The sequence below is a fragment of the Aquila chrysaetos genome, chromosome Z (genome assembly GCF_900496995.4).
Source record: "Aquila chrysaetos chrysaetos chromosome Z, bAquChr1.4, whole genome shotgun sequence".
NCBI classification, from domain to species: Eukaryota; Metazoa; Chordata; class Aves; order Accipitriformes; family Accipitridae; genus Aquila; species Aquila chrysaetos.
Genome location: NC_044030.1, coordinates 87,335,389 through 87,362,309, shown reverse-complemented (window position 1 = coordinate 87,362,309; position 26,921 = coordinate 87,335,389). Strand labels below are relative to the sequence as shown.

Here is a 26,921-nt window from a genome sequence, read left to right as displayed (position 1 = left end):
CCACCACCTTGACCAGCTCTCTCAGCACTCGAGACAACTGTGGAAGTTTACTGTTGGCCAGACTGAGCAAGTAACACAAAAACAGTCTGGCATTTTGATTAGACAGCTGGAAAGCCTTCATAAAGCTTCAACAAATTCTGTGGGATCTGGGAATACCTTTCTGCATTATCACTGAAAAATCAGTCATAAACTTCCAGGCCACCATAACATGCCCAAAGGGACAAGCCAGCCCTCACGCTGCCTTACGGACGAGCGAGTCCCAGTTGTTCCCCAGGGAAATTCAACCAGAAGAGCTGCCCGTGCAGAGACCCGGCTGCGTCCAGGACACTCTTGCCGATGACAAGCTGCACCACGAGCTGGGGCAGGAGAAGGCCCTCCGTGAGCTCACACCCCGGTGGAGCATCTGTGGGTCCCATCTGCGGCAACAGCCCATCTTCTGCTCAGGGAGGCTCTTGAGCTCCTCAGCGCTGTGAAGTTTTTGCCCGCCTCAGTTGCAAGAGAGGCAGCTACCCTGTCTGCCTGCACAGAACTGCAGCTCAGTTCAAAAACAGTCATTTCGCCTCAGTAGGAAAAAAAAAAAAAAAAAAAAAAAAAATTACTTCTTGGGCATTAACTCCTCAGGCTTATCAGGCCATGAAAACTGATGTAAAACCAACAATCCGTTCAGAATATAGTTGCATTTTACTTCGGCAAGTTATTGTCAAAACACCAAATCTGTGGTCCCTTTCCTACACTGAATCCCCGTTACATCGTTTAGCCCATATCAAGATCTCAGTCTCAACCTCTAAGAGACACATGAAGACACTGGAAGACTAAAATGATAACTAACGTCTATTTCCTGGCAAACCCAGAAGTGACATGCAAGATTAAAGACTTATTTATACCCATTGCCAGATATTTTCAGAACCTTGCTTAAAACTGCTGATTTTCTCTTCAGACAAAAGAATAAATTGCAACAAAGTCATTTGCTTTTCCAAATAAAAAACTTCACAAGACATGCACTGAGAATTGTAGCCAAATGTAGGAGCTTTGAACGAAGCAGCCAAAGAGCTCACAGCTCATTAACATGGACTCCCACCAATTGTTAGAAAAACCAGGATGTTCCAGGGAAAGGAAGAGAGCTCACGGTATTAATTGTACCTTAAAGAGCAGAGAGAAAGACCTGAATAATTACAGGCTTACCTACCTGATGCAAATTGCCCCCAAGAAAGGTATGTTTCATATGAAATTGATACTAATGAAACATTTATATAAATGTAATATAAACATTGTCAACAATGTAGTTTTATAGAAAAGAGGTTGTAACAAGCAAGCTTAGTGAAATGTATGGTTTTGACGATAAAAGTCAAAGCCCTCATGTGGCAAGACTTCTGAAAGGTGTTTGGTGCATTCTTAGACGTTCCTGGGAGAAATGAAAATGATACATAATGAACAGGTTGGCTGTTAGATGGATTAAATATTGGTTAATCGATGTGGTTTGGAATGCAGCTGTAAACAGAAAAACTGCTGAATTGGTGCATTTCTCCCAGGGTCCCAAAAGGGCCTGTCTTAACCTAAAAGCCATGCAAAAGCTGCTGCTGATAGAGCTTGAGGAGAACACCGAGAGGGTCTGGGGAGCAAAAAACAGAGCGGCACTATCCTTGAGAGCATCCTGGGCTGGCTGGGCCTGCCAGCATCCCTCCAGCCCGGAGGAGCCTCATCTCTGGTTTATCGAGTACAATGGCGGGACTTCGACCACAGTCTGCAGCAGTCACATGTAGAAAACAAATTAACAATTTCTTACACAAATTAACAGTTAAACGTAAAACAGGAGCTACGGGTCAGAAGTTGAAGCTAAAGCAAAGTCAAACTAGAAACAAAATATAGCTTTAATAATGAAAATAATTAACTATTGAAGCAAATCATGATGATTCTGGCAGATTTTTCCATTACTGGAAGATTTAAGATTAAGATGAGATGATCTTCTGAAGATACCCATTGGCCAGTGATGCTGGATTTAAGCGCCCTGCCCCATGCAGGAGGTCAGACCTGATGATCGCAAAGATCCCTTCTCACTTCTCTCCCTCCCTCCGCCCGGGAGCCGCCAGTCATCAGCTCCCTCCATTTACAATTTTGCTTTCCTGAGAGAGACATCACCCGTGATGAATACACACTGAACTGCTAAATGCCGCTCTGGAGACCGCCGATGTCACTCTGATGGATGTGGCACCAGGCACTATTAAAAAAATAAAAAAATCTGCTCTTACAGGGAACTTCGGTTCTCCCTGGGTGTGGAGGGGGCTCAGCATCTCCCAGAGGGCTGCTCAACACACCGCCGGACTGGGAAATCCTCCTACAGAGCCTTTACCCCCCATCGTCCGTCTCTGCATACTGTGTTTTTGAAGGATTTAAAAATATTCTGGTCACAAACCCATTACTTCTCCAGCAACGGAAGATGCTAAATGGATTCAATAGCAAATATTGTATGAATTTATTTCTAAAAACGTGCCAAAGTTTAGCTAGTATTTTAAATAATTCTAATTTAAGCTTCAGAACAGAGTTCCTGGTGCAGTTTAATACTAGAAAATTACTTATTGTGGAACAGTCCTATTTATGAAAAAGCAAAGAAATCCCCCCACAGCGACAGTTCACAGTAATAATCTAAAGTACAGTGTAAAATAATATTAGTGTAAAAGACAAAACTATTGCAAAGGAGTCCTCCCCATAATCTCCTCCAAGATATGGCTATTTTATAGTAAAATATAATTTAATGGATTTGAAAAAAAACAACCAGCTAAACTGTTTGATATTTCTATTTGTCATAATTATTTTGGAACTTATTATCAAAGCATCTAAAATTTTAAAAGTGATCTTGACATTTTATGTCGTCTCCCTTTTCATAACAGGTATTTTTGTTTTGTTTTCTTCTTTGTTTTTTTCTTAAGACCCTCACAAATTCTTTTGATTATTCAAACATTTCAAAAGCCGTGCTGATACAGCCTCACATAACCTTTCTCTGCGATTTGCAGTAACAAAGCACAGCCGAATGAGCCTCCTCTTCTGCAAGTCCGCTGACGCCGTGCAGGACGGAGCTCAGCGCAGGGCACGGGTCCCCGCTGCAACGGGGTACAAAGACAACCCTCAAATGGCTCCAACGCCTTGCTCCCCATATAACAAAACGCTCTCCAGAAAGGCGGCAGTTGCTCTACGGGTAGATCGGTTGGTTTCCAGAGCCACGTAGCAATAAGATAGTATGTTTTATTATGAGTGTCATGGAGACGGTGTGAAAAATCAAGAGCCATAGGCAGTGAGCGGCAATGGGTCAATACTGTTCACCGAGACATTGTGTAGATAATCAACAACAAGGCCCTGGGTTCTCTCTGCGCTGCAAACAGCTGAAGGGCAAATCAATACCGCCATGGGAAGGACACTGCCCGGCTCTGCTCCCCACAATACACCGCTGCTGCTGCAGGAAAGCACCGAAAAACCAAATGAATTCCAACTTCGCTCATGTCTCACGCTGGGCACTGGGAATACCAAGTAACACTTGGAAAATATTTAATAAATAATTTAACAGAAAAGAGAAAGAGGGAGAGAGAGAACCTAATCTCTATATTAAATTATGGAAAAATTAGTTAAAAAAAGATACGTATTTGGAATACTCGTGGAATACAAAGGAGCTGTAATTTCCGTTCCAATTTAATGTTTTAAAAATAAACTAAAATCCAAAACCCCTGAAACGAATAAGATACTTCCTTGAAAGTAAGATTAAATGTAGTACATTATAAAATTTTTAAATGTTATAATTAATAAGCTGTGAATTCTACCTAATATTCTAAAATATAGATTAATATGCATATCTGAACAGCAATAATGCAAACCAAAAGCAAAATACTGAAATGCAGATAACTGGCTTTGAGGCAACATTTTATTGGTAGTATTAATAATTGACACCTTGTTAAATAAGTGATAGTAATATAGTAAATTTTACCGGAAAAAACCTATCACATATAAATGTTGATTTATTATTTGTTAAAAAAGGTGATTCTTAACATCCATCATTCTGTTAATCATTAGATGTAATTTCTCTGTCAGTATGTACAACCACCTTTCTTGAAACAAAATAAACATGTGCTGGAAGGAAAAAACCCTATACAAAATGTTTTTGTTTTCTGTTATTTCAGTTAAAATGCCTCCCTTTTTTCTTCAAGCAGATGATAAAATTCCTGTCATTAGCACCCTATTTCACCTATAGTGTAAAAATAAAGTAACCACATTGAGTGTGCATATTTAGGCCAGCAGTTTGCTCTTTGCTCTACTGCTGATAATTACTACAAATTTTTCTACCAACTATAAACTGTCAAATCTGTGACAATTTCAGTAACACAAACCCCCACACTGCTCAGATCCTGCCATCAACTGAACTTAAAAGTGATTTTTTTTTTAGTATGGCTGCGTGATGTGAAAAACTAACATTTTAAGCTTTATTTTTGTCACCATAAGTATGTTAGTATGCACAGTGCTAAGTTACCAGATTATAGTTCCATGAATTATTCAACGCAAACATCACAAAATCAAAAGCAACTGCAAGCAACGAAATCTCTTTCTTTTATGAGGATTTCTGATATTTTTCTTCAGGCATCTCCAGGGCAACGCAGCTTTGGCGCACCGGGGCAGCACCCTGTCAGTGCCAGCGATGCCCCGACAGCCGCCCGCTTCGCCCCCCCGCGCAGCAGCACCCCTGGGGCTTGGGAACGAGGATCTGAGAGCGAGGAACTCGTCTCGCTACTGCACTGAGCCAGCGGACAGGTCCTACAGCAACCACCGGCTTGCCTTGGGGATGAGGAGCCTGCCTGCCCTCCTGCCCGCGGCCCCGCGCAGACCGCTCGCACGGCGGCTCCCTGCCTGCCCAAACCTGCACAGAGGGATCCCCAGCAGCTCTAGCAGACACGGCTCAAACATCCCGTTGCAAAGGAGGCTCCCACAAGCTCCCACAGCTCACCTGAGCTTGCTGTCTTGATCTCAGAGATGAGAAGTGGTGGCCCTAAAAGCAGGTTTCCAGTTTGAAGCAGCAGAGCAGCGATGCTGCGCAGACCAAGTAGGAAGGAAGAGATGTTTAATTCCAGGAAAAAGGAAGCAGAAAGCCTTTATCCGTCTCCAGGAGGGATTGCCTTATTTTGCACGTGACCCAAAGGAATGGGAACACATCGGTGCGGGCACAGGTTCCCTCCCGAACGGTCTCACGACCGTCAGTCACACGGCTGTTGGAGCATGATCCGCTACTGCACATCAAGCCCATGAAACTACCCCACCCCGCTTTTGGGAAAGGTAAGCATGAGGAACGTGGGGTGAGCTCAGGGAACCCCACTGTTCACTCAGCTTTTTGAGAAACACGAAGAACAACATTTTTAGTGATACTATATCTAACTCTGGTTTATACATGCATGACGTACTGAATTCATTGCTCTCCGTAAATGACCAGCAGGTCCCCTGGTGCTGCTCTCCAGAAGCATTTGTGAAGCCAGAGGTGATGGGCAGAGGCAGCAGATCCAGACACCAGGACTGAGCTGGGGGACCACGCACCGCACAGCCCTCCTGCTTGGGAGACGGGTGGCATCCTGACCATACCACTGGCCATAGCACACTGACTCCCGACTTCAGCGGGGCCAGGACAGCACACGCGTGCCCTTGACTGAGGAGAAGGATGCTGGCTGGCTGTCTACAACACCTTTTGCCATAAGCCAAGGTTTTAATTTAAGCTGCAATGCTTTAATTGATGGAGAGCTTTTATTCCCGAATGCTCTTCATAGCCGCTGCTCCCTGATACTCCCTGGGACCACAGGAGGTGATGGTGGTTTAGACTGGCTTTGGTGTGAAAGAAAAGAAAAACTTGAAGATGCACCTCCCCACGCGAGTTCTTGAGCCGTGGGGGTTCGATGACCTGAGTCCCACAGCCTACGCTAAGGGATGGCCTTTGTGGTACTTTGGTAACAAACCACCAAAAAAATGCATCAGGAGCAACAAATCTCAAGGGAGAAGAGGAGGTTCTGCATTACAGGAACACACATGTGCACAACAGGGACATGTTAAAAACGTGAGCTTTGATGTGCAGTTTCATCTGGCAAAACAACATTCAGACAAAATGCCTTTCCAAGTTCTGCTTTTGTGTGGTTTCATAGAAGGTGAGAAGGGAAAGATTGGGGGAAACTCAGCAGTAAGACTGGAATAAACACTGAAGTCAGTCTGTCTGAGCCCAGAACATAAATGAGTATTTTGCCTAAGGAGGATTAAGAAAAATGCAGAGTACGTTACAGAGAAGGAGTTTTTAGGGTCCTCTGTTCTTTTCACCTTTCAAAACAAAGGCTGAAAGTGAGTGTTAAGGCTGCCTGTAAATAAGGCAGATGGGTAAAAACCAAGGAGAGGAACTGATTATTTAAGCTAAAGGTCAAAGATAGCCATAACTATATTGGTGTGAGAATAAAAAAAACAAACCAAAACAAAACCATTTCTAACCCTTGATATTTTAATCCACCAATATTCTGGAACAACCTTCCTCTGGGTATCGAGAAACTTGCTCAGGTGTTAGAAGATGCCATGCCTGCTGCAGCAGGAACAAGCCTTCACATCCCAGGGAGGTCCCACCTGCAATACCCACAGCTTATTATTCTCCCCTTCTGCTTATCTCAGCGTTAATCTCAATTAACATCTTAATGATGAATATAAATGGGGCGGGAGGAAGGGGAAAGCAGTTCCCCCTCTTCTTATTCAATATGTAATTCTGATGCCTGACTAAAAACAGCTTACGTGTGAGTTGTGATGGGGCAACTAATAAAACTTTCATATGTATTTCATACTTTTACTTGCAAAACACTAACATGTTTACTAAATGCAAAATTATGTTTATGGCTTCAAGAAAAGATTCAAAGAATTATCCTTTTTTAAATAGTGAATGACTAAGCAATTTTTTGATAGTATGTTTCCGGTAACATTGTTCAAAAACCATTATAAACAGAAAGAAGCAGAATGAGCTTAAGCTAGATGATGGCCTGTGTTAGACAAACATTTTTCTTGTTAGAAATGAAGCAGTAATTAGTACAGAAAGCGAAAAGGTCCCAACAGGAGAGAGGGAGGCTGGTCCAAGGGCTCCAGTGCACCCACTGTCCCAGTGCTGGCGACTGCTCACCCAGTTCTTCCCAGATACGTGTCCTAATTCATCCTCCAGTTAAACACACTAAGGCAATTAAAATATTTTGATAAACATATCGAAACTTTAATTGTGAAGCTTTAACTTCTGTAAAAAAGTAAACTAGAAATTTGAGCTTTTTTCCAATTTCAAAACTTTTTAATCTACACAATCCTGAACTTATTTCACATCTTCTGAGCAGCCTGAAATCTGCAACTATGGGAAATAATTTAAAAGATCAGATTTGGAATAAGAAACCTGTATCCAATAGATGGCGTTGCCCCCTAATAATCATATATCTGGCACTCACCAAATTTTTCTATCTCATGAATAATAATAAAATCTGCAAAGGACCCTGCCCTAATCATCCTGAAAGTCCTTTCACTCATACCCATCTCTGCTTTCCATGATCTATGTGGAAGCTTATTAAGAAAGCAAGAAAACAAATGCTGTGAATATTCACCAACACATCAAATTAACTGAGCAAATCATTCAGACAATTTACTGGTAGAAACCAGGAGTTAGTTCCAGGAGCCTCAGAGAACAGGCTGCCAGCTGACACGGAGGAGAGCGCACTTCAGAGAAAAGGCTAGCAAACAACTATGCAAAATCCCCTTCAAACAGCTGGTGGGTATTATGCAGTCTCCACTTTAAAAGAACCAAAGGAAAAAAGTAAAGGAGAAAAAAATAGGGTATTTTAGCATGCCTGCCAAACCAAGGGCAAACCAAGCCGGAGGGGTGATTTTCCTGGAAGATTTAGCCCTAGACATACATGCAGCTGTAAGCACACTTTGCCATCCTGCCTACCAGCACTTCTGGGCTTCTGCAAAACTGGTGCGGATCACCAGGTTGTGTAAGATGTGTTACAGACCCACCCAGAACTCACACGGCGAAGCCAGACGTGCCAGAACTACCCTCTATACTAACAAACTCCTCTGCTCATCTTGGCCCCAGCTCAGTAGCTGAAGTACGAATTAGACAAAGTTAAAAGTGCAAGGATGACAGCACTGGTTAAATGCCGCTGCTAAATGGAAGGACAGGTCTTGTCACCACTCTCCTTGTGCTCTGAAAGCAGAGACGTAAGGAAGTGTACAACTGCGCTCTTCACCTCTCCCCCTCCAACAGCATCAGGAATTAGCTGTTAGTTTGAGATGCCAAGACTTCCCAGACTTATCTGGACTTCGCACTCTCCATTTTCAGCGCAATGATGCACACCGAAAGGGATTGTGGTCAGTGTCTCCTAATGGCGTGGGAGACGTTCAGCTGCTTCATCATGCTGGCTGCTTGAATAGGTGGGAAGAAAGTCATGCAACATGTGCAGGCTCCTTGCACAGACAATCAAGGAGACGTATCTGGAAAGAAGGATACGTGCAGCTCTGCAGCATGTTGGGCATCTTGGCTAGGATTGCAGGACAGCAAAGATGCTCAGTGACATCGGATATATCAGTATACAGCAGTTCTTGTGGACCCATTTCATAGTTAAATTAATAAATCATGATCCAAATGACTTAAGCTAAAACAAGATAGAGCAGTCCATATTTCCTATTTGCCTGCATTATATAGCTATTTATAAAATAAATCTGGCCATCTCAGCTTCCACAGGACAGCTGTCTAAACAAAAAATACCAGAACATACAGTGTCATCAGCTACCAGATTTGGGAAATAAAACTTAAAATTTCAGAACAGAAAACGAACCAGCCATGTACACCTAAGCATGCAGTTCTGCCAGCAGATCTAGCAGGAAGAAATTTATGCTACCTTCTCTATAACACACATTTTGTAAGGACCAAAGATAACAGCTTTTAGGAACAACAAAAAAATTATATTGATATACACACACAAAAGAATAAGGCAGATTCAAAATACAGATATTTTACCCAAGCCTTACAAATGCTATTGAAATTCAATAAGAAATAATAGCTGATCACATAGTGCAAGGAATAATAAAGAACATTACCAATGAACTTTTCTGAAAAGATAAGGCAAATACTTTGTCATTTAAACATTTTTAATTCCACGCACTCATTTCAACATTATCCTTAAGTATATCCTCTTCTAGGTCACTAGTAACTGGTAAGAAATTGTGTATCTTATTTAACAGCAAAAAATTGTAAATACCTCAAACGTAAGCATCATGGCATTTTGTAGAGAGGAGTTTTAGGAAAAAAAACCAAACAAACCTTGGTGGATTTTCTTTGTGACTTCTATAGTAGATAAGTATACTGCTATAAACCCTAACTTTTAAAAATCAGATTTTTCATTTATTTCAGAGCAGGGGTATCGCCTAACTTTAGGCTTTCATTATTAACCCATCTGTGGCACCCATTCAGTTCCAGTGAATGAAGACAGTAGGGCTCTATATACTTTGAGTCCTTCATTAAACTATTGATCCCCTCAGCATTATCCATAATGTTCCAGCAGCTCAGCATGTCAACTGATGCAGAGCTCGCTGCTCTTTCCTTTCAATAACTTCCACACTTTATGGGGAGGAAGTCACAATGATTTATTTACCTGACATTTCCCAGTCCGGATGTCGTAGAGGGCCACTGAACCATGGCGAGCTCCCACTGCTATTCTGTGACTCCGCTCGTAATAGCTGACCATGTAGAACCTGAATTGAACATTATAACAAGTAACAGGTGAGATCTGACCTGCTTGCATGATGTTAAAATTAATTTGCAATGCCATTGGGTAATTAACATTAGTGCTAGAACAGAGATTTGATTTAAAAATCCATCAGCTGCCAGTTTTCATACTTGGCATTCAGCAAACAAAGCCAACTGATGTTTGATACATTACCACAGAATCAGATCAGATTTATTTATTTTTACTACCCGGTGCTGAACGCTTCCACTGAGTTTGGGAATAATCTATGTGATAATCATCAGGTCCCTAAATGTCCATGGGCATATCTTGTTTACAGTGCAATACCACAATAATGCTGGATGTCAAATGGTTAAACAAGACAATCTAACACCCTGAATGATTTCAGAGCACTTTTACTTGAATATCAAATGAGAAAGAATAAGAGAAAGTATAGGGGAAAAAATATGCAAACTCATAAATTTTTGATTGGCATTAAAAAAAAAAAAAAAAAAAAAAAAAAGAGTCATCAAACGCTCTCTAATCCAATAACATCCTGCAGGTGAAAAAGCACCGAGAAGCCTGCGGTAGTCCTTAACGTCCAGTGTGACTGTACGGCATCGATTTGAATTCAAACAATTGCAAAATTCAAGGAATTTCTACACCTTGAAACACAAGAGAGTCTAAATCCTTATTTCAAATTCAAATCTTTGGGAATATCATTGTGCCTTTCTTATAAAAAGGAGAGCAGACCTGTGAAAACTGCCAACCGCATTTCCAATTAAATTTTACTTTTACAGTTAAATTTTACTATAACAAAGTCTGCCAGAGATTCCTAGAATCAGACCACAAAAATATGTTGCTGACCATATTTACGGCTTCAAACAAGAAGCCTTACAATGATCTATCTCCTTGTTCTTCAGGATTCCCAGAGTGCCATAGCAACTGCTCTCATACTTGTTTCTCCAGTGCAGGATGGCAGTCAGGAAGAAAAACAGCATGAAACATGGTGTTACAGAAAAAAAAGAAAAGTAAGAAAGAAAATGGCTAGTTGTTGTGCAGGAGAAAGGGCAAGGCTAAGTAGCTCAGATGCACTTTTGCATCCGTGTCCATCCGTCCCCGGGGTCTGCCATGCCCATCACCCCTCCCCGGCTCGCCGCTTTCCGTTTTGCTCTTGGACTCTCGGCGGTACTTTCCACAAAATACCTTCCCTCGCCCTTCCCCATCCCCTCCTGGTGGAAGGGGTGCCACCCCACGCGGGGGGCCCTCCCGCGGCGCGGACCCCCCAGCACCCACAGCCGGGTGGGTGCCTCGGACCAGGCTCACCAGCGGCACCTCCACAGAAGAGGGTGCTGCAGCAGGGGGACGCAGGTGGCTTCAAGCAAGACCAGAGGGGAGGCACCGACCGTGAAAGAGCCGACGGCTCTGCTGGTAATTCCCACTCGAGAGGGCAAGACGAAGACAAAACCTACTTAGGCTACACCGATTATTTCCTTGTCTAACTCTTACTCTACCTGGCACGGCCAACCGATACAGCAGAGACCTTCGTGAAAGCCTACAAGCCCTCAGACGTGCTATCCCATACTGCACGGGCTGTGGCCAGCACAGAACCCTCCTTTCGCAAAGCGTGCATGTAGGGTGATGGGCAGCTTTTTAACAATCCCTTTTCTGGGGATATGGAAATATTTCCAGGCTGCATACCATCTCTGTTACTTTCTTTTGCAGCCAGCATCTGCCTCATCAATCTGCTTTTCGTATGCCTTTGGTCAGTGGCGGCCACACAACTTATTTATTATTGAGTAATAATAATTTCTCATTTATTATTTAGACAACAAAAAGGAGTGCTTGGAAAAAATCAAAAGCTGTTGGTAAATAGCTCGGGAGCAGGAGAGGCAGGAGCCAGTCACGAGAAAAAAGAAGAGAAAAGGGATAAAGCTGTGGGCAAACAGGTACCTGCAGGGTCTAAAGCCTGCCATACATGCTGAATAAGGCATGGGACTATAATAAGAAAGCATTTGCATTTTTCACCATTTCATGTCAAACTGCAAACACCTGCATAATTAAAGTGGTGCCCCAGGTGAACAGGCAAGGGGCTATTTTTAAGGCTATTTTATATAACCAGCAAACTCGGGATTTATATATAAACATAAAAAAACCCACATGCTGCTTGATCATTACAAGTAAAATGGACTACAACAGAAAGTTTCTATGTAAAATGTTTTATATCCCCATTAATTCTATTACACTACTGAATGGGCGCAGTCCACTTGTCTCCTCCAATAGATTTAGAAAGAGAATATCACATACTGTTATATGTAAGCAAACAGCATTTCTCTCCTTACTGCATTTAAATGCCCATTTAGATAGAGTGCTGAGTCAGTATTTTTCTTTGAAAAGAAGAATCCATCAGACTAAACAACAACAGAGGGTTTGGGAGAAAAAAAGCTTCAAGGAAATAGATGGTTTTGAGTATAATTTCCTAAAAAAAAAAAATTACTCCTTAAACTGACATTCAGTTGTCAGCTCTTTAGCCTCATTCTTTTATCTTTTAGTTAGGTTAGCACTGTTACAACCACAGACAGGTTTAAATATTTTAATCCTTTGCACCCCTTTCTAAACTTCTATATGCAATACAAGTCGCAATGCCGGGGTAACATGCTGCAAAGGCTGCAAGCTGAGTGAAAGCTGGCATCCTGCAATGGGCTGACCCCCTGGATACCACAGTGCAGGGTGGGAACTCAGCATAAGCAAGCTGGGTTAAGGACTTAGGAGGAAAATGACCTTTCTTCTTCCACCAAATACTAGCAAACACACTTGACAGCTGGAAATGGGGCTGCTTGTGCTGGCTTGGGTTTAATCTGATACTGGAAAAGCCAACAGCAGCCACACTGTGGTTCAGTGAAGGCCCACCAACTGTTTTAAAACCTGAATTAGTGACTGCTGAAGTATCTAAGGGGTTCTAAAACTTGGGTTTTTTTTTTTTTTTTTTTTTTAATTAACATTCTAATTTAAAACCAGCACAAAAATGGAATGTTAAATGTTCATTAAAAATAATTTGTTGTTTAACATCACAGCTTCATTAAATCTTAATTTAAAACTTCAGTATCTTGCAATAGCCAGAGGGGTTCTGTATTAAAGTTTCAATATTCTCCAGTCCTATTTCACATTTCATTCTTTTTTCTTTCCCTTCTACAGAATGAGGCTTCAGGCTCCCTTGAGCATTACCACAACAGCACCTCCAGCTGATGGACTCTGATTCCTTCAATTATACTCTCCAAAATCCTAGAAATAATCAAGGTATAAAATTTTGTTGTACAACCTCACTTTGTCTAATCCTTGAAATTCTCACTCTGCCTGCAAGACTACTCCCTAGTAAAAAGCCATATAAAACACTTGTTATTTTAAATTTAATCTATCTTCCCATGTGAGACTATGCTGTTACACAGACCGCTTTAACTCAGCAGCCTGTACTAAATACATGACCTGACCAAGCAGAGTCCATCAGGGACCACTCAGCTGCAATGCAACTGCTGAATCTGGAAAAGGCTCAAGTCTAACAGAATTTTGCAACCTTCAATATTATCCTTTGCAATTTTAAAGAAATTCAGAAATATTTCATATTCATTGCATTGTACTTCAATACTTATTTTTATTTTGATAAGAAAAGGGTTTGCATACAGCATGCCAAAAGGCAGTACGAGCCTCTATAAAGAATAACACTTATGGGAAAAACAAATAGACACCATAATCATATGCTGTAAGATATGATATCCAAAAATATCCACAGCGATGGATTTACCTCATCACCACGCATCAGGATTGAGTCACGCTCACAGCAATTAGCAGCATGACTGCTACATTTGTAGAACAGTAAAAAAGGCTGAAAACCCGAGAGGAATGATAATCAGGTACTTTAACCCAGCACACTGCTGCTCCCAGCCCTGGGTTTAATGTTCTGCTGAAACAGGAGCGTCGCTTCCAAGAGACCGCAGAGGCACGAACAAACGTTTGCCGTTACAGCCATGAGTAAGGTACTTCCATAATGTCCTCCGAGGAACCAGAGTTTGCACACCAAGCACTGAGACACCTGAATGATTTTGCCACAACAGGGGTGCACATAATGCAGTACAGCAGAAAGAGTACTGGGATATTAAAAGAATTAACAATAGGATTATGTCAAAGTGTTTCCACTTGGAATCTCTCCAGAGGTTCAACCATTTGTTAAAATCTGATGAAAATTTTCATTGGGCTGAATGATCACATCGGTGGGGTGCTGTATCATTTTTACAACGGCTATAACTATGTAGAATAGGAAATATTACTAGTAATTTAACAGAATTTTAAGATAACATATCGCTATAAAAATACAACAGGAATAGGGAGATTTTTGCACTTATTTCTACTTATCCTTGCATTTATATTTTAAGGTAAGCCTTTTAAAGTATCAGGAAGAAGGAAGATTACCTCTATCAGTATCCCACCTGTCAACAGGATAATTGTTCTTTTCTTGAAACTATTTAATATTTTAATAGCTTATTAGATTAAAATGTAATTGTTGACAGGTGATAATTATAATTTATTGGTTGTACCAGCTTAATAGTATAACTGGGATAGTTATCATAGTCTAAAGATACTGTAAATGTTCACATTTTATAAATCACATTTTACTATTTGAAAGTACCTTTTTAAGAGTGAAGCAGAAGTAGCCCAAGACAAAGACAACCAATGATGCTGAATTCCCAAAGAAGGTCAGCAGGAGCCAGCGTCTGAACTGCTACTCGTGCGTTTCAGCGAACTGCCGAGTCACCAACAATGCGAGCACAAGACAGCCACTGTACTACTCTTCCCCTATGATTTTGTGCAAATTCATACTTGTTATTTTACTGAACTCCCTGTCGCCAGGCATGGAGAGCTTTAAATGCTGCCCAAGATGTTTCCACACGCTGCAGAGTGAGGGGCAGTTCAAAGCAACCAGCAGTGCTCTCTACCCTTTGCAAGGTTTAATTTCAACTGCATCTCCTGCATCTAGTGCAAGCATCCCAAAAATATTCCTAAAACCAGGGGAGAGGGCAGCCTGCTACCACAAGGGCGAGGGTTACATTCTCTGCCTACAACAATTTTGGAGCACGTCCTGGTCCCTTGGCAGACACCTGGGAGACAGTCACAGGGCAGTGAAAGCAAGGCTCTATTCCAGGAAGGCATTTGGTGCTATCTATTTCTTACATCCATTTCACTGACCTTTCCTATGGGATGGCACTGCTATGCCTGTGTGAACAGCTCAGAAGGACTTGGAAGTGCCTGGACAGGAGATTATCTCCCCCGATAACTATGCCCTACTGCCAGCTACTAGGCAAATTACAGCAGTTAGCTATTGCCATAAAGGAAGTAACATTTATTCTCAAAATTCTCCATTAGAGGATGTTTCAGAGAACAAAACAGAGTCAGGCTTAAGCTTCCTATGAATGAAAAGTTTACTTGGTATTTGGCTAAACTCCTGGCATGAGAGCATGCTTTGCTGGAGGACTGTGCTGCTGACAACAGATCTTGAAATTCAAGTAAAGAGCTCCTGCTTTGACAAGCCCTGGGTCCTCAGCACACCAGGAAATCTCACTCTGACACATACCTTACACTGGCTGCTCATGGCTTAGTCTGAAGGTACTAATGGACAGCAGTTGGCTGCGAGGCGTTTATGCAAGCCACCACAATGCAAGCCCCCTGCACGGGTTGTCTAGGAACACCACCGCCACCACCACCGTGCCCCCAAACCACATCCTTATTTTCTGCTGTCACCATTTTCTTTTTTCCCTAGTCGCTTTGACGGTGGCAACTAATTCATTCAGGCAGGTTGTGCATATTGGAATCTAACTTGTTACTCAAGTACATTATTCTCATTTTTGTAACAACAAAGATATTGATAAATCCTTTGGAGGAAGCTGCCCAGCTTCTGCGGCTGTTCCAATGGAGTAGATAGGATATATGGAGGGGTAGCAGGACAGTTTTTCATGAGGTTACACAATATTTTTCTGGTTTTGGACTTCTAAAATATCCAAACTTCAAGAAGTTCTTAATGCTTTTCTTCTCTGTTCCACATCTCTGTCAGATGTGGCAGAGAACTAAAAGCCTACAAAGGCTTATAAGTGAGCTAAAAACACTCTTCGCATTTGTTGTTTTAAGGGGCAGGCATCACGTAAAAGATTGTTTTACTCTTAAGTAAGAAATATATCCTGCTGGTGACCCTACAATTTACTTCACAGTATTCTTGGAGGAAGAGCTCACCTGCAGATGGCTGGAAAGCATTCCTGAAGACCCTTTTTCTTAACTAAAGATCCTTCAAGGCAATACATGATGATGTCCATAACCTTGGAAACAAAAGTTAAAATCATTTGACATACTGTATTTTATGTTTCATAATAGAAGTTCTAACAGGCAAAAATAGAGAATTTCTGTGCCTGATTGCATCTTTAATACCTAACTTGAAAATGCAATTGGGATAAAACAAACAATAACTGTCTTGCATATGATAGAGTTTACAACAGCAATGGTACTGGCAACTGGAACCATTCAGAGTACCCGTAAACAGTTCTAAACCAACAAACTACTGGTAAACATGAGTATCAGAGCTCTTTAAGTAGCTCTGGTGTGAAAAAGGCCTCTGGGCATCAGTATCAAAGTTACAAATCTGATACATCATCTGTACCATTCTTCAACAATATTCGTCAGCACCAACAAATGCAACAGATAAAAACATCCATGTGATCCCCCAGCACGTCCAAGTACCAGTGCGATGAGCACACCCGTACCTCCAGCAAATTCTCTTGCTTAGGTTTTTTCCCAAACAATGCAATTTAATGAAATTTAAATGCAATTTTGAAGTTCAAAAATTGAGCTGGGTGGTATAAAACAAATCCTCTTCACACACACAAAGGTTATGGTCCACGCAGAAAGAAATCCTACGATTTGACTCCAGGCCAGCACATTATTCACTGTTACATCAAACCCACAAGCAGATATGGCAGAACAGCCTTACCTCCACAAGAAGGTCCACAACATCAGTAGGCATCTTCTCAATAAGTATCTCAATGACTCTCAAGATCTCCCCTTTAGCCCGAGCAAGAGTGGTGGTGTGAATATTCTGCTGAGACTGCGTGTTCGCTGCGAGGGCAGTGTGTCTGTGCACCTACCAAAGAGCAGAGTTACAGGTGGAGACTCGCATTCTCTAAATATTCTCCATCTGTGCTTACTGTTATATGCATGTGTTACATTAAGAAAGCCTGTACTGCAGAATTCTTTGCCTTACTTTGAGACCTATGGATTGTTTCTCCCTTCCCCGTTACTCATCATCAGTAGAGCCACTAATGGTTATCCATGATGTAGTTTTTAAACAAGGGCTTACCTGCTTTGAGTAATTCTTAGTCTCATAAAACTAAAGGTCAAGATAAGGAAATGCCTGGGTCTTGATTACATAATTTCCACATACTTGTACATCTTTCTTTAGGTATGAGATGTCTGCTTTATAACAAGCTTTTTTTGGCCGGCCACTGATCATCGCCCATCCTATTGCTTTAGCTTAGCCAAAGCTCCAGGCTGCATCTGGGTTCACTCAGGTGACTCTCAGACAGACCGTGCCCAGCCTACACTACCATCACAGCAGCATCCCTTCCTCCTCACCCTCCAAACCCCATGGCTAAGTCTCCACTCTGTCTTAATTCATATTTAATGGGGTCGTGTCTGCATTGCCTAAAGCAAGCAGGAATTTACACATTGCTATTGGAAGTTTACATAACTGGGATACAACAAATTAAGACAGACACAACTCATCGGACTCAGTTAAATATTGCTCCTGTCATAAATTATGGGTGATTTGGATATCTGCAAGAATACAAATATTACACTTGCTGTTTCCCTTTTTGGGAGGAAGGGAGGGACATTTGGTTCTCTATCTCTGTTCACAAGTTGGCAGTCTCAAAGCTCGGAGGAAAAGCTGCTGCAGCCGAGCTGACTGGCCCTGCTCACCTCCTTGGCGATGGTGGTGATGAAGGCGGGTGGTCTGGCGGTGGCGATGAGGGAGAGAGCGTGCCGCGCTGAGCGGGCAGAGTCGGCGGCTGGACTCAGGGGCAGCCCCATTGTGATGCTAAACGGGCACCAGACAAAGAGAGGAGAAAGAAAAGGAGCATTAGAAATATAGAGTGAAAAGATTAGAAACAGCTTATAATGTCAGTTCAAGGTCAACGGGAGCACTCAAACAGTTAGAATATAATGGACTTCCAACAATGAGCAGTGATTAGGAGTCAGGGTGTTCTATCATCAAATACAAAATCGAATAATTAACCATGAAGATTGAAAACAGTATGTGCATCTGTCCAAAGTGTTAAAAAGGCCTTGTTAACAAATTATCTGTATGTGCTGAATACATATCACCCAACTGAGGACAAGGCAAACACAGAATGTCTTCCCAAGAATTTATGGTTTATTCTTTTACAACATTTTAAATGCAGGCTGAAAAAATACCCTGTTCATAGCTGAATTAAGGAGAGTTACTAAGTACTGGTTATAGGAGAGAAAAGCAAGAAGCTTCTTGAAGAACTAAAACCAACAAATCTATTCGGTTTGATTTTCTTTACTGCATGACTCAGTTGCAGCAGCATGATGCGATGACAGACAGCCCCATACCGTATGTTTTCTAATTACTGAAATTATTCCAAACCTCTTTAGAATCTCTAACCCTGAGGTTTTAACTGCAATTCTTCAAATAACAGTAAGGGATTAACTGGCATCTGAATTTCCCCATACACAATGCTTTTATTTGCTATGACAAGATAAATGCAAGAAACAATAAAGTAGTAAGTACCCAGTAAGTACACTAAGCAAAAATAAAATCTGGTATTTGGTAATTGAGAGCATATGTACATGACACATAGGCTAATTTTTGTCTGAAAGCTTCCTTTCTTGAAATTGTACTATTTTAATTATCACTGTTGTATATGTCACCGCAGAGCCCAGTTTTGTTAGGCTAGTTGTACCTTATCCAGCAATTCTACAAATCCTTCCTGCGCTCCCACCCATGGGCCACCCAAAGCACTCCCAGGCCATGGCCCCAGAGCATAGGTACCTCTCTAGGCTATCAACTTTGTGCTTTTAGTAAATCAAGCTAACACATACAGATGTATCTGATCTGTGTCTAAATACGAGAGTACAGAATTCAGCAATGAGGGTTATACAGATTAGGGAAGAGCAGCGTTGTGGCAAGGCAGTATTTCAGTGCTGGCTTTGATGCACTGCAGGCACACAGGTCTCTCTGGGTGAGGACATTTCAGCAAGGGAAAACTGCAGCAGTGCAGGGGGAAGAAATGGTGGGGAAAGAGCTATGGGGAAATCAGGGATGAATGTGCTCTGAGATGGAATTGGGCTTTTACAGAAGGGGAGGGAACACCTGGGAACCAGTGTGCGTTGGGATTAACGTGAAACATTTGACCTACCTCACAAAGGAAACTTTCTCTTACATGACTATTGCAGCACAGAAAGACAGTCCACAAACCAGTTTGCCAGCTCTAAAACATTTTAAAGTCTTCCTGTAACATATAGTCTGATCAATCCTGCTGCTATGACCACACTTCCACCAAGCTGTAGCCCTAGAAGTTTGTGGGGTGTTTTGTTTAGTTTTTTTCTAAGTAAAGACAAGACAAAACAAAAGAAAGCTAATTTCTTTTGCTCATTCCTGGTATCAGTCTACCATTTGAGTATGTGGCAATTCTCCATGGATTTTACTAAGTCACGAAAAATGGTGTTTGAGAATGCACTGAAAGCCCTCCTCAGCTATCCTTTCTGTTTGTTATTTTACTTAAGAGATTAAGTAACCAAAAAAAAGCATTAACCTGTAAACAACATATATAGTTTTACTCTTTTTCTGTGGAAACAAAGTACTTCTCTGCATATGACCATGGGCAGCAATCGCCATTTCTGAGGCTCAGAGAGGGAGTGGATCCTCCCACGCTGCACAGGAAGATTGCAGCTCCCGAACACATGTAAGTGAACAGCACTAACCGGCCAACACAGAGAGATCAAGTTTTAAAGCTGTTCTGACACCTTAGCTGGTTATATTACAAGTATATGTGAATGCTAAACGTTCATAAAAATGAAGCTTTTTGTTAAAGCAACTATGTCATTCGAGTGCATGTTAGCAATACAAGATAGTTTTATTACATGAAAAAAGATGGTATCTGCAGCTTTCACTGCTATCAATGTGATTTCAGATGGTTTAATACTTTGACAGATGCACATGAGATAAAAATACTTTCAAAAAAATGAGTACTAGTCCAGTGAAACAATCTTATCTAGAATCTACAGTTTCAGAAGAATACCATGCATTTCTAAGTGCCGAGGATGGCCCAGTTGGGTAAATTATGGCTCATTACAAGGCACAGTACAGTGACAACAGAGCACCAGAAAGCTGTTAGTGGCTCTGCACCAACGGCAACCATAACCAGGCATCTCATTCTGCAGCCTTTACACATCTGCGCAGTCCCGCCGCTGCCAGAGGATTACTCGTTTAAGTAAGGGCTGCCACTGCCAGCTCTCCCACTGCATTCATTTTACACATTTGATGCTATTAGAATGGCCAAATGGGAACACACTGCTCCAAATCCCTAGACTGCCTACACTAGTTCAGATGCTGCTGGCCAGAGATTCAGCTGTGTCCACTTCGCTCAGCATACCTGGGAGGCAAAGGGCCAAAGGATCTCTCTTTTTACTCCTCCGGACGTACTGGGCTGTTTGGCTTAGCCCTTACTTAACACCTTAGAGGATCCTCAATACTTCTTTAAACCAGAAAGCTGCCAGCAACCTCTATGGCAGGCAAGCCACAGAAAATAAAAGTGGAGTCATGGAGAACAGTAAAATCATTCCACATTTCTATCCCTTTAGCATCTTTGTGTGCTTCCAAACTGGTAAAAACTGGTTTATCAGGGTCAACAAAGTTCATTCTGCTCTGAAAGCAAAAAGTCGGACACAGCCTGCTCTGAAAATAAATGAGGGAAAGGAGAAACTGAAACAACCCCAAAGGTGTGGAAATCACAATACACGGCTTGTATTCCAGGCGCACCCTCCCCCCCCCCCAACTATACAGCGTCAGTGTTTCTATCATGCCATGCCACAAAGCCCAGGTGAAGTCCAAACCATAGGAACTTGACATGGCAAGCAAAAGCATCCGTTCACTCATTCAAACTCCAAAAATATTTGGGTTAATCTGTCTATTCACCTTGTGACATCAACATTTGAGAGCTTCTCTTCTTTTGGGCTAAACCAGAAAAATTACTTATCTTCAACGGAAGTTATTCTGATGTTTCCTATCCCAGATCTTATAATGATGTTATTTGGAAGTGAGACGGGAGGAAATACACATTTTCAGAGCCAGGATGGAGAGTACAAAAGGTGTTCCCCCCCGCCCCGCCTTCAACAAGAGACCACATGTGCAAATGTGAGTAAGAGAAAATAAGCGTGACATGGCACTTCCTCAGATGCAATGAAAATCTCCTCTTGGGCACTATTTGAAGGGGTTCTTCCTCCCCTGTGCTCTTCTACTGATTTTTTTGGTAAAGAGTAACAGAAGTTTACAAACCCACCTAGCTTATCGCAAAGTCTATTCATGATTTTGCAGAGGATTTAGGTAGCATATGGTAACTGAACAGTTAGCTTGCTTATTTCTTTAATTCTTCCAGTTTTTGAGAGAGAGAGGTGTCTATAGAAGACAACACACTCTCTTGATTTCTTTTTTAAGTGTCTTTAAAAATAATTCTATATGCAATATCTAATTTAATATTGTGAAAGCTTACAAACTGAATACTTTGCAACAAAGAACTTCAGGGTGGTTAAAGCATTCTCTGTCAGATTAACTATTTTTCCAGAGCAACAAGAAGATGAGGTATGGATCAATCACCATTTTACAGACCTGAATTCACATAAATACAAGCCAAAGTTTATTATAATTTTCCTTCCCATTCCTCAACATCATTGTATGCATTAAAACTACTGAATTTGAAAATGAATAAAGTCTCTGCAACAATAAAGATGCCCCCATTGGCCTTTTACTTGTAAAACCACATTTGAATATAACAAAAAATCCTGTACGGATGTTACAGACAAAGCGATGAACCAGGAAGGTGGTGGTATCAGAGTCAGGCTTTCAGAGGGGCTCATTATCTCCCAAAAGCAATCACACCCCCAGCGCCTCAGTACTTTTTTCTCTAAAAAGGCTTCGTGTTTCTGCCAGCAGTATTTTTCCTTACAGGATGCTTGGTAAAGCGTGCATTTTCCTGAAAAGCAACAGGCTTTTTGTTAATTCATTAGCATGGCTCAGCAGTGGTAGTATGTGGGCAGAGATTAACCCCCTCCTGGGGCTGGGCCAGCTGCTCTGCACGTCCTCTTTCAGAGGAAAGCCCTGCGAGACTGGACAGGCACACTGCACCAAAACCCACAACAAAACCAAAGCAGATGCAAAACTAACGTACAGAGGGAGACGCTGGCTTTCACACCCAGACTTCTATTCTTGTACTGATGAGTTTTAGGACTCCTGAACGTCCAGCAAGAGTCAGCAGCATGTGTTGTCCCTCTTGTCCTCATCCTGCCCCCTGACTTCCCACTGCACCATAAGCAGACATTTGAGGAATCGTTTCTGTACACGTAACAGACAAAATGGATGCAGCTTGTCCTGTAATGCATGCCTTTAATACCAGAGATTATATTCTACCTACAAACGACAGTAAAAAACTTGGATTTATTACTGTATTTATTTGTGCTTTTGATTTGTGCCTTTTAGCTCATTTCTAGAAGGCTGATTCTCAGTGGCCAGTATCCTGCATCATCAGGGAATGATGCGCTTTCTTTTCCCAAATCCATCACCAACTCACCCCACACCAGTAATGTGAACATCTTGACTATTTTGGGAACCAGTATGCTGTCTGAATAATGTTTTCAATGAAATATAGACTTTTTTAATAGATGACTTTATATGTTTAGCACAAGTTACCACAACTGCAGAGTAATGTTTATGTACTACACTATCTACAAAAAATAAGAAAGATGCATTTTAAAAAGCTGATTCTTAAAACAAGTGGAAAACAATGAGCTACCTGGGAAGAGCTGTAGGTAACACCTAAGAAAAAGGTAGACAGAAAAGGTTTCAATGGCAATGAACAGAAATTGTAGCAATCGGACCTCTATGTTTCTTGACTTACATAAAGCAATGCCAGATGAAAACTTCATGGGACTAAGAATGTGAAATTTCAGCACAAAAGGTAATGATCGTGATTAATATCTTTTTGCTAACCGGATTCAAAGAAGGAAGCTGAGCACTGACCCAGCTGGTTGCACAGAGATCCAAGAGGGAACTCACAAAGGACGTGATTCCACAGGGATCTTTTGAAGGGTGTAGAGACGGGGCCATCTCGCCTTTCAGGGAAAGCTGCTATTCTGCAAAATGGATGGACATTAAGCCCCTTTTCTCTCCTCTGGCTGGAGACTTCACTTTGATGCTCCGAGGTCAGCGGAAGGGAAAAAAGGGAAGATGGGTACATCCCACCTCATTTAAACAGAAACCTCTACGTCAATACACCTCAAAACCACTCTTGTTTATATGGGCAGCCTTGAAGTAAAGGCTGAATGAACAGGAGGAACCAAACTCCCTCCGCAGCATAAAGCCAGCAAGTGTGGTACGCTCCTCTTTCTCCTCTTCCTCAGCCTCCATGAGAGGCTGCAGGTGCCGATGGACCACTGACCTTCCTGTGGTACAGCTGCGGCTCATCTACGCTGAGCTCCAGCCTCCTGGAATCCAAGCTCTAAACCAGAACCGACACAGACAAAAATCCCTGCCATTTCCAGGTTTAAATCATTTCTGTAGTGGCAGCATGCGGTAGCTTGCCACATCACCTTTAGGACCAAGTACCCAGCTCGCATTTCTCCTATAAATGCCTCAATTTCAGCAATTGTTTAGGCAATGTTCTTAAAATGTTCCACTGTACTTGAAAACTAGGGATGTCCCTACTATATATCCTACGGCTCCACAGATAGAATCCATAAGAAAATAAAAGTATAGTAAAGCTTTCCACTAAACACAATCAAAACTAAAGAGATTTAGCCTAATTATTTTAGTACATACATATATATAAAGACATATGGATCGATTAGAATGCAATTTGCTAATTTTGGTATATTATATCATAATCTATATCAAACTGTAGCTGTAATTCAAAGAGCAAAAATAACAGACAGCAATGATCCCTACCATCATCCATGCCAAGAAATCAAAGCCTAATAAATACTAGAAAAATACTCTTAATCCTCACAACTGAGCAGTTTCATTCGGCGTGGCAGGCTAGCACAGTATAACCTTTGGGGACTAGGATGAACTGGGAGAGTGGAGGAGTGATAAATACCAGAGTTTTGGTTAACAGCTTATATTTATTTAATTCAGAAGGGAAAAAAAGAAAAACACTGCTATTTTTTTTTGTCAATAAATGTGAAGTGATTTTTTTTTTTTTTTTTTTTTTTTAAAGCAGAAGCTTGACATAAAAGCTCTTTCATAAAACGTTCTTAACATCAGGGAGAGAAGCCAGGCAGCTGTGCGCTGTTATTGTGTACACGGTAAATCAGGCACAAAAAGGGGCAGCTCAGCAGGGCACCGGGAGGGTAAGATGCACACTTAACCCCCTGCACACATTGTTGCTCTATTTCTTTCCATCTTCGTCTGTCTGCAGTCGGTACTGTATCTGTCATGAATGTAACAGGCCATTTTCAATCTAAATCTTGTTATGGATTAATAAGCAAACACTTTCTCGCTTATTATGCAATTTATCATGATGAAAATTGCATTGGGCTCCTCAAGGCTACATGCTGATACATTCATTTATTCAGTGCTCTGTGGATAGAGAGCCATACTAATCTTTATGACAGCTAAGGATGTAATCGCAAGATGAAAATGACTTTCTGAAGAACTGTGTTCGCTTGGCTTCTGTAAGTCTACATTTACATACAATAGGGCTTAGGAGATTCTCTGGGAAGGTAAAACATTCTGGTTTCTTTTGTCACACTACAAGAAATAATTGAAGTTCAGACAAGTAACAATATTAACCCAGTTTGTACATATTTCTCCATTAACACCCCCCCCAACACACAGCAATCCTTCATTCTTTAAATCTTGAGGAAATTAAAACCGTTATATAAAATGGGTAATACCTGCCCTAGAATAATGTAAAAGAAAGTCAGAAACCTTAACACCTCTACAGATGGATGATAAAATGCATACATGGTATTAAGACAACCCTGGTCAGTTCCTTATTGCATGTAGCATTTAAAATGTGTGTGTTTACAAACATTTGTAAACACATTTGTAATGTAAAATTCATTCACAATAGAGCAGTTTTCAGAACTGTAAGATTTGAAAACGAATTCTAGGGTTAAATGCTACGGGCGTGTAAATGCTCACGGTGTTAAATGTTATTGCTACAAGCAAAAGAAATTCTTGACTAAAATAGAAAAGTAACTAAAAATATAAATACATAGCTTAAACACCTGATTTATTTCCAGTTAGAAGGATATTCTACAGTTTCATATAGTGAGACATAAAAGAAAAGTGTTTGCTGTGATTTAGCAAACAACAACCTTAGAATAAAATGGAAAGCTGGCTAATCGTTTAAGGATTTTTTTTTTTAATACCTAAAGTAATGTTATTACTGCAATGCTGTCAACAAGAACATCTGTAAGCTAAGCAAACCTCCTCCTTCTGCTAAGCACACTGTTTTACATGTAGATGAATATTCACCTGACCGCTGAAGGCCTACTGCAGTTTTAAAATAGTTTTAAAGTACTGCAGACATTTCCTTGTCCTTTAATGTAAAACTCTCTTCTCCCACATGCTTCAGGATATACCCAGAAAGCTTGACAGACATTAGCGATGCCATCAAGCAAAATACTACCTGCTGAAAAATGAACCTCTGCATTTTATGAAAGGAAATACAGTAAAATTAATACCTAAATAATCAATTATGATGACCTCGGCAATTTCAGACACTATTTTCCTTTTTTCCCCAAGCAAAAACCTTGCAAAGAAAATGTCACAGACCAGTCAGCCATCTTCCTTTAGGAATGAAATTGTTTCCCCATTAATGAATGGTTTATCAATTACTGAGTGGCTTACAGTTTAACTCTTAAGGAACACTACTAATTAAAATATTACGTAGAAAGCACTACGTAAATTAAAAATTAAGCACAAAATACATTCAAAAAACCCAGAGAATATTCACACAGTGCTTGGGATTCCAGACATAGAAAGCACTAAAACTGCACTTGGTGCAGATTAGGAAAGCTCTACTGAAACAAACAGCACCATCGCGATTCACACCAGCTGAAGGTTTTGTTTATATTCTGCATGGAAGCATGCCCCATCAGCACAGATTCAAAATGCAGGACTGCGAACGCGCTAACAGCCTATGAATTTAAGAACATAAACCCGCTTAACAACAAAAACGTGCTGAGGTTTTATTAGAAAAAACATCAATGATTTCTGTATTTTTGTGATGAAAATTATTATTAAATTTAAATATTTTTAGTAACAGTTGTTTTCCAAGTGGATATCTGCAGAACTTTAATACTACAGTATTAATTCATACTGACAACCAAATAAATATGAAATTTGTATTTGCCCAAGGCAATCCTCCACCTAGAGCAGGAGCTACATGTTTTGTATGTCCTAACTGGGGACTGACTTGTTCCTATGCAAGAGCCGTGTACCTACAAATGAAAATTTTGTCTCAGTGGCACTAATGTATATCCACTTATATTTTTCAAGGTTTTCCATTAAAACCAGGAAGCTTGAAATAGACTTCAAAGCTAATTACATAAAGCATAGTATCATTGTTTTATTTCATATAAACAGCCTACTGTGGTTGCTTCTTATAGTGACTTTTTATTTTTTTCTTTATATATACATAGAAATCAAAGCCTCTCTTTTTGCATGTTTAAGTGGTTTGCTTTTTTTAATAAAATCTAAATACAGAAAAAATTGTTCAGATAGAGATTTAGAATAAATTTCAGACGAGTTGATCAATTTTACAACAAACAATAATAAAAATAAGGACTACATTGCAAAACCCTTTCCTGCGCAAATAGTCCTGTTGTCATTAATCA

At 40.9% G+C, this 26,921-nt stretch overlaps 1 protein-coding gene across 8 annotated transcripts in view; it reads right to left on the bottom strand.

Annotated features, from left to right (window-relative positions):
- The window catches only part of WDR7 (WD repeat domain 7), a 151,801-nt gene that overhangs the window by 22,417 nt on the left and 102,463 nt on the right, over nt 1-26,921 (bottom strand). For all 8 annotated transcript variants that reach the window (XM_030004989.2, XM_030004988.2, XM_030004987.2 and 5 more), the window contains 4 exons: nt 17,760-17,877; nt 16,774-16,923; nt 16,023-16,105; nt 9,675-9,774 (listed from right to left, as the gene is read on the bottom strand). In XM_030004989.2, coding sequence (XP_029860849.1) covers nt 9,675-9,774; nt 16,023-16,105; nt 16,774-16,923; nt 17,760-17,877 — 451 coding nt within the window. The remainder of the gene's footprint in view (nt 1-9,674; nt 9,775-16,022; nt 16,106-16,773; nt 16,924-17,759; nt 17,878-26,921) is intronic.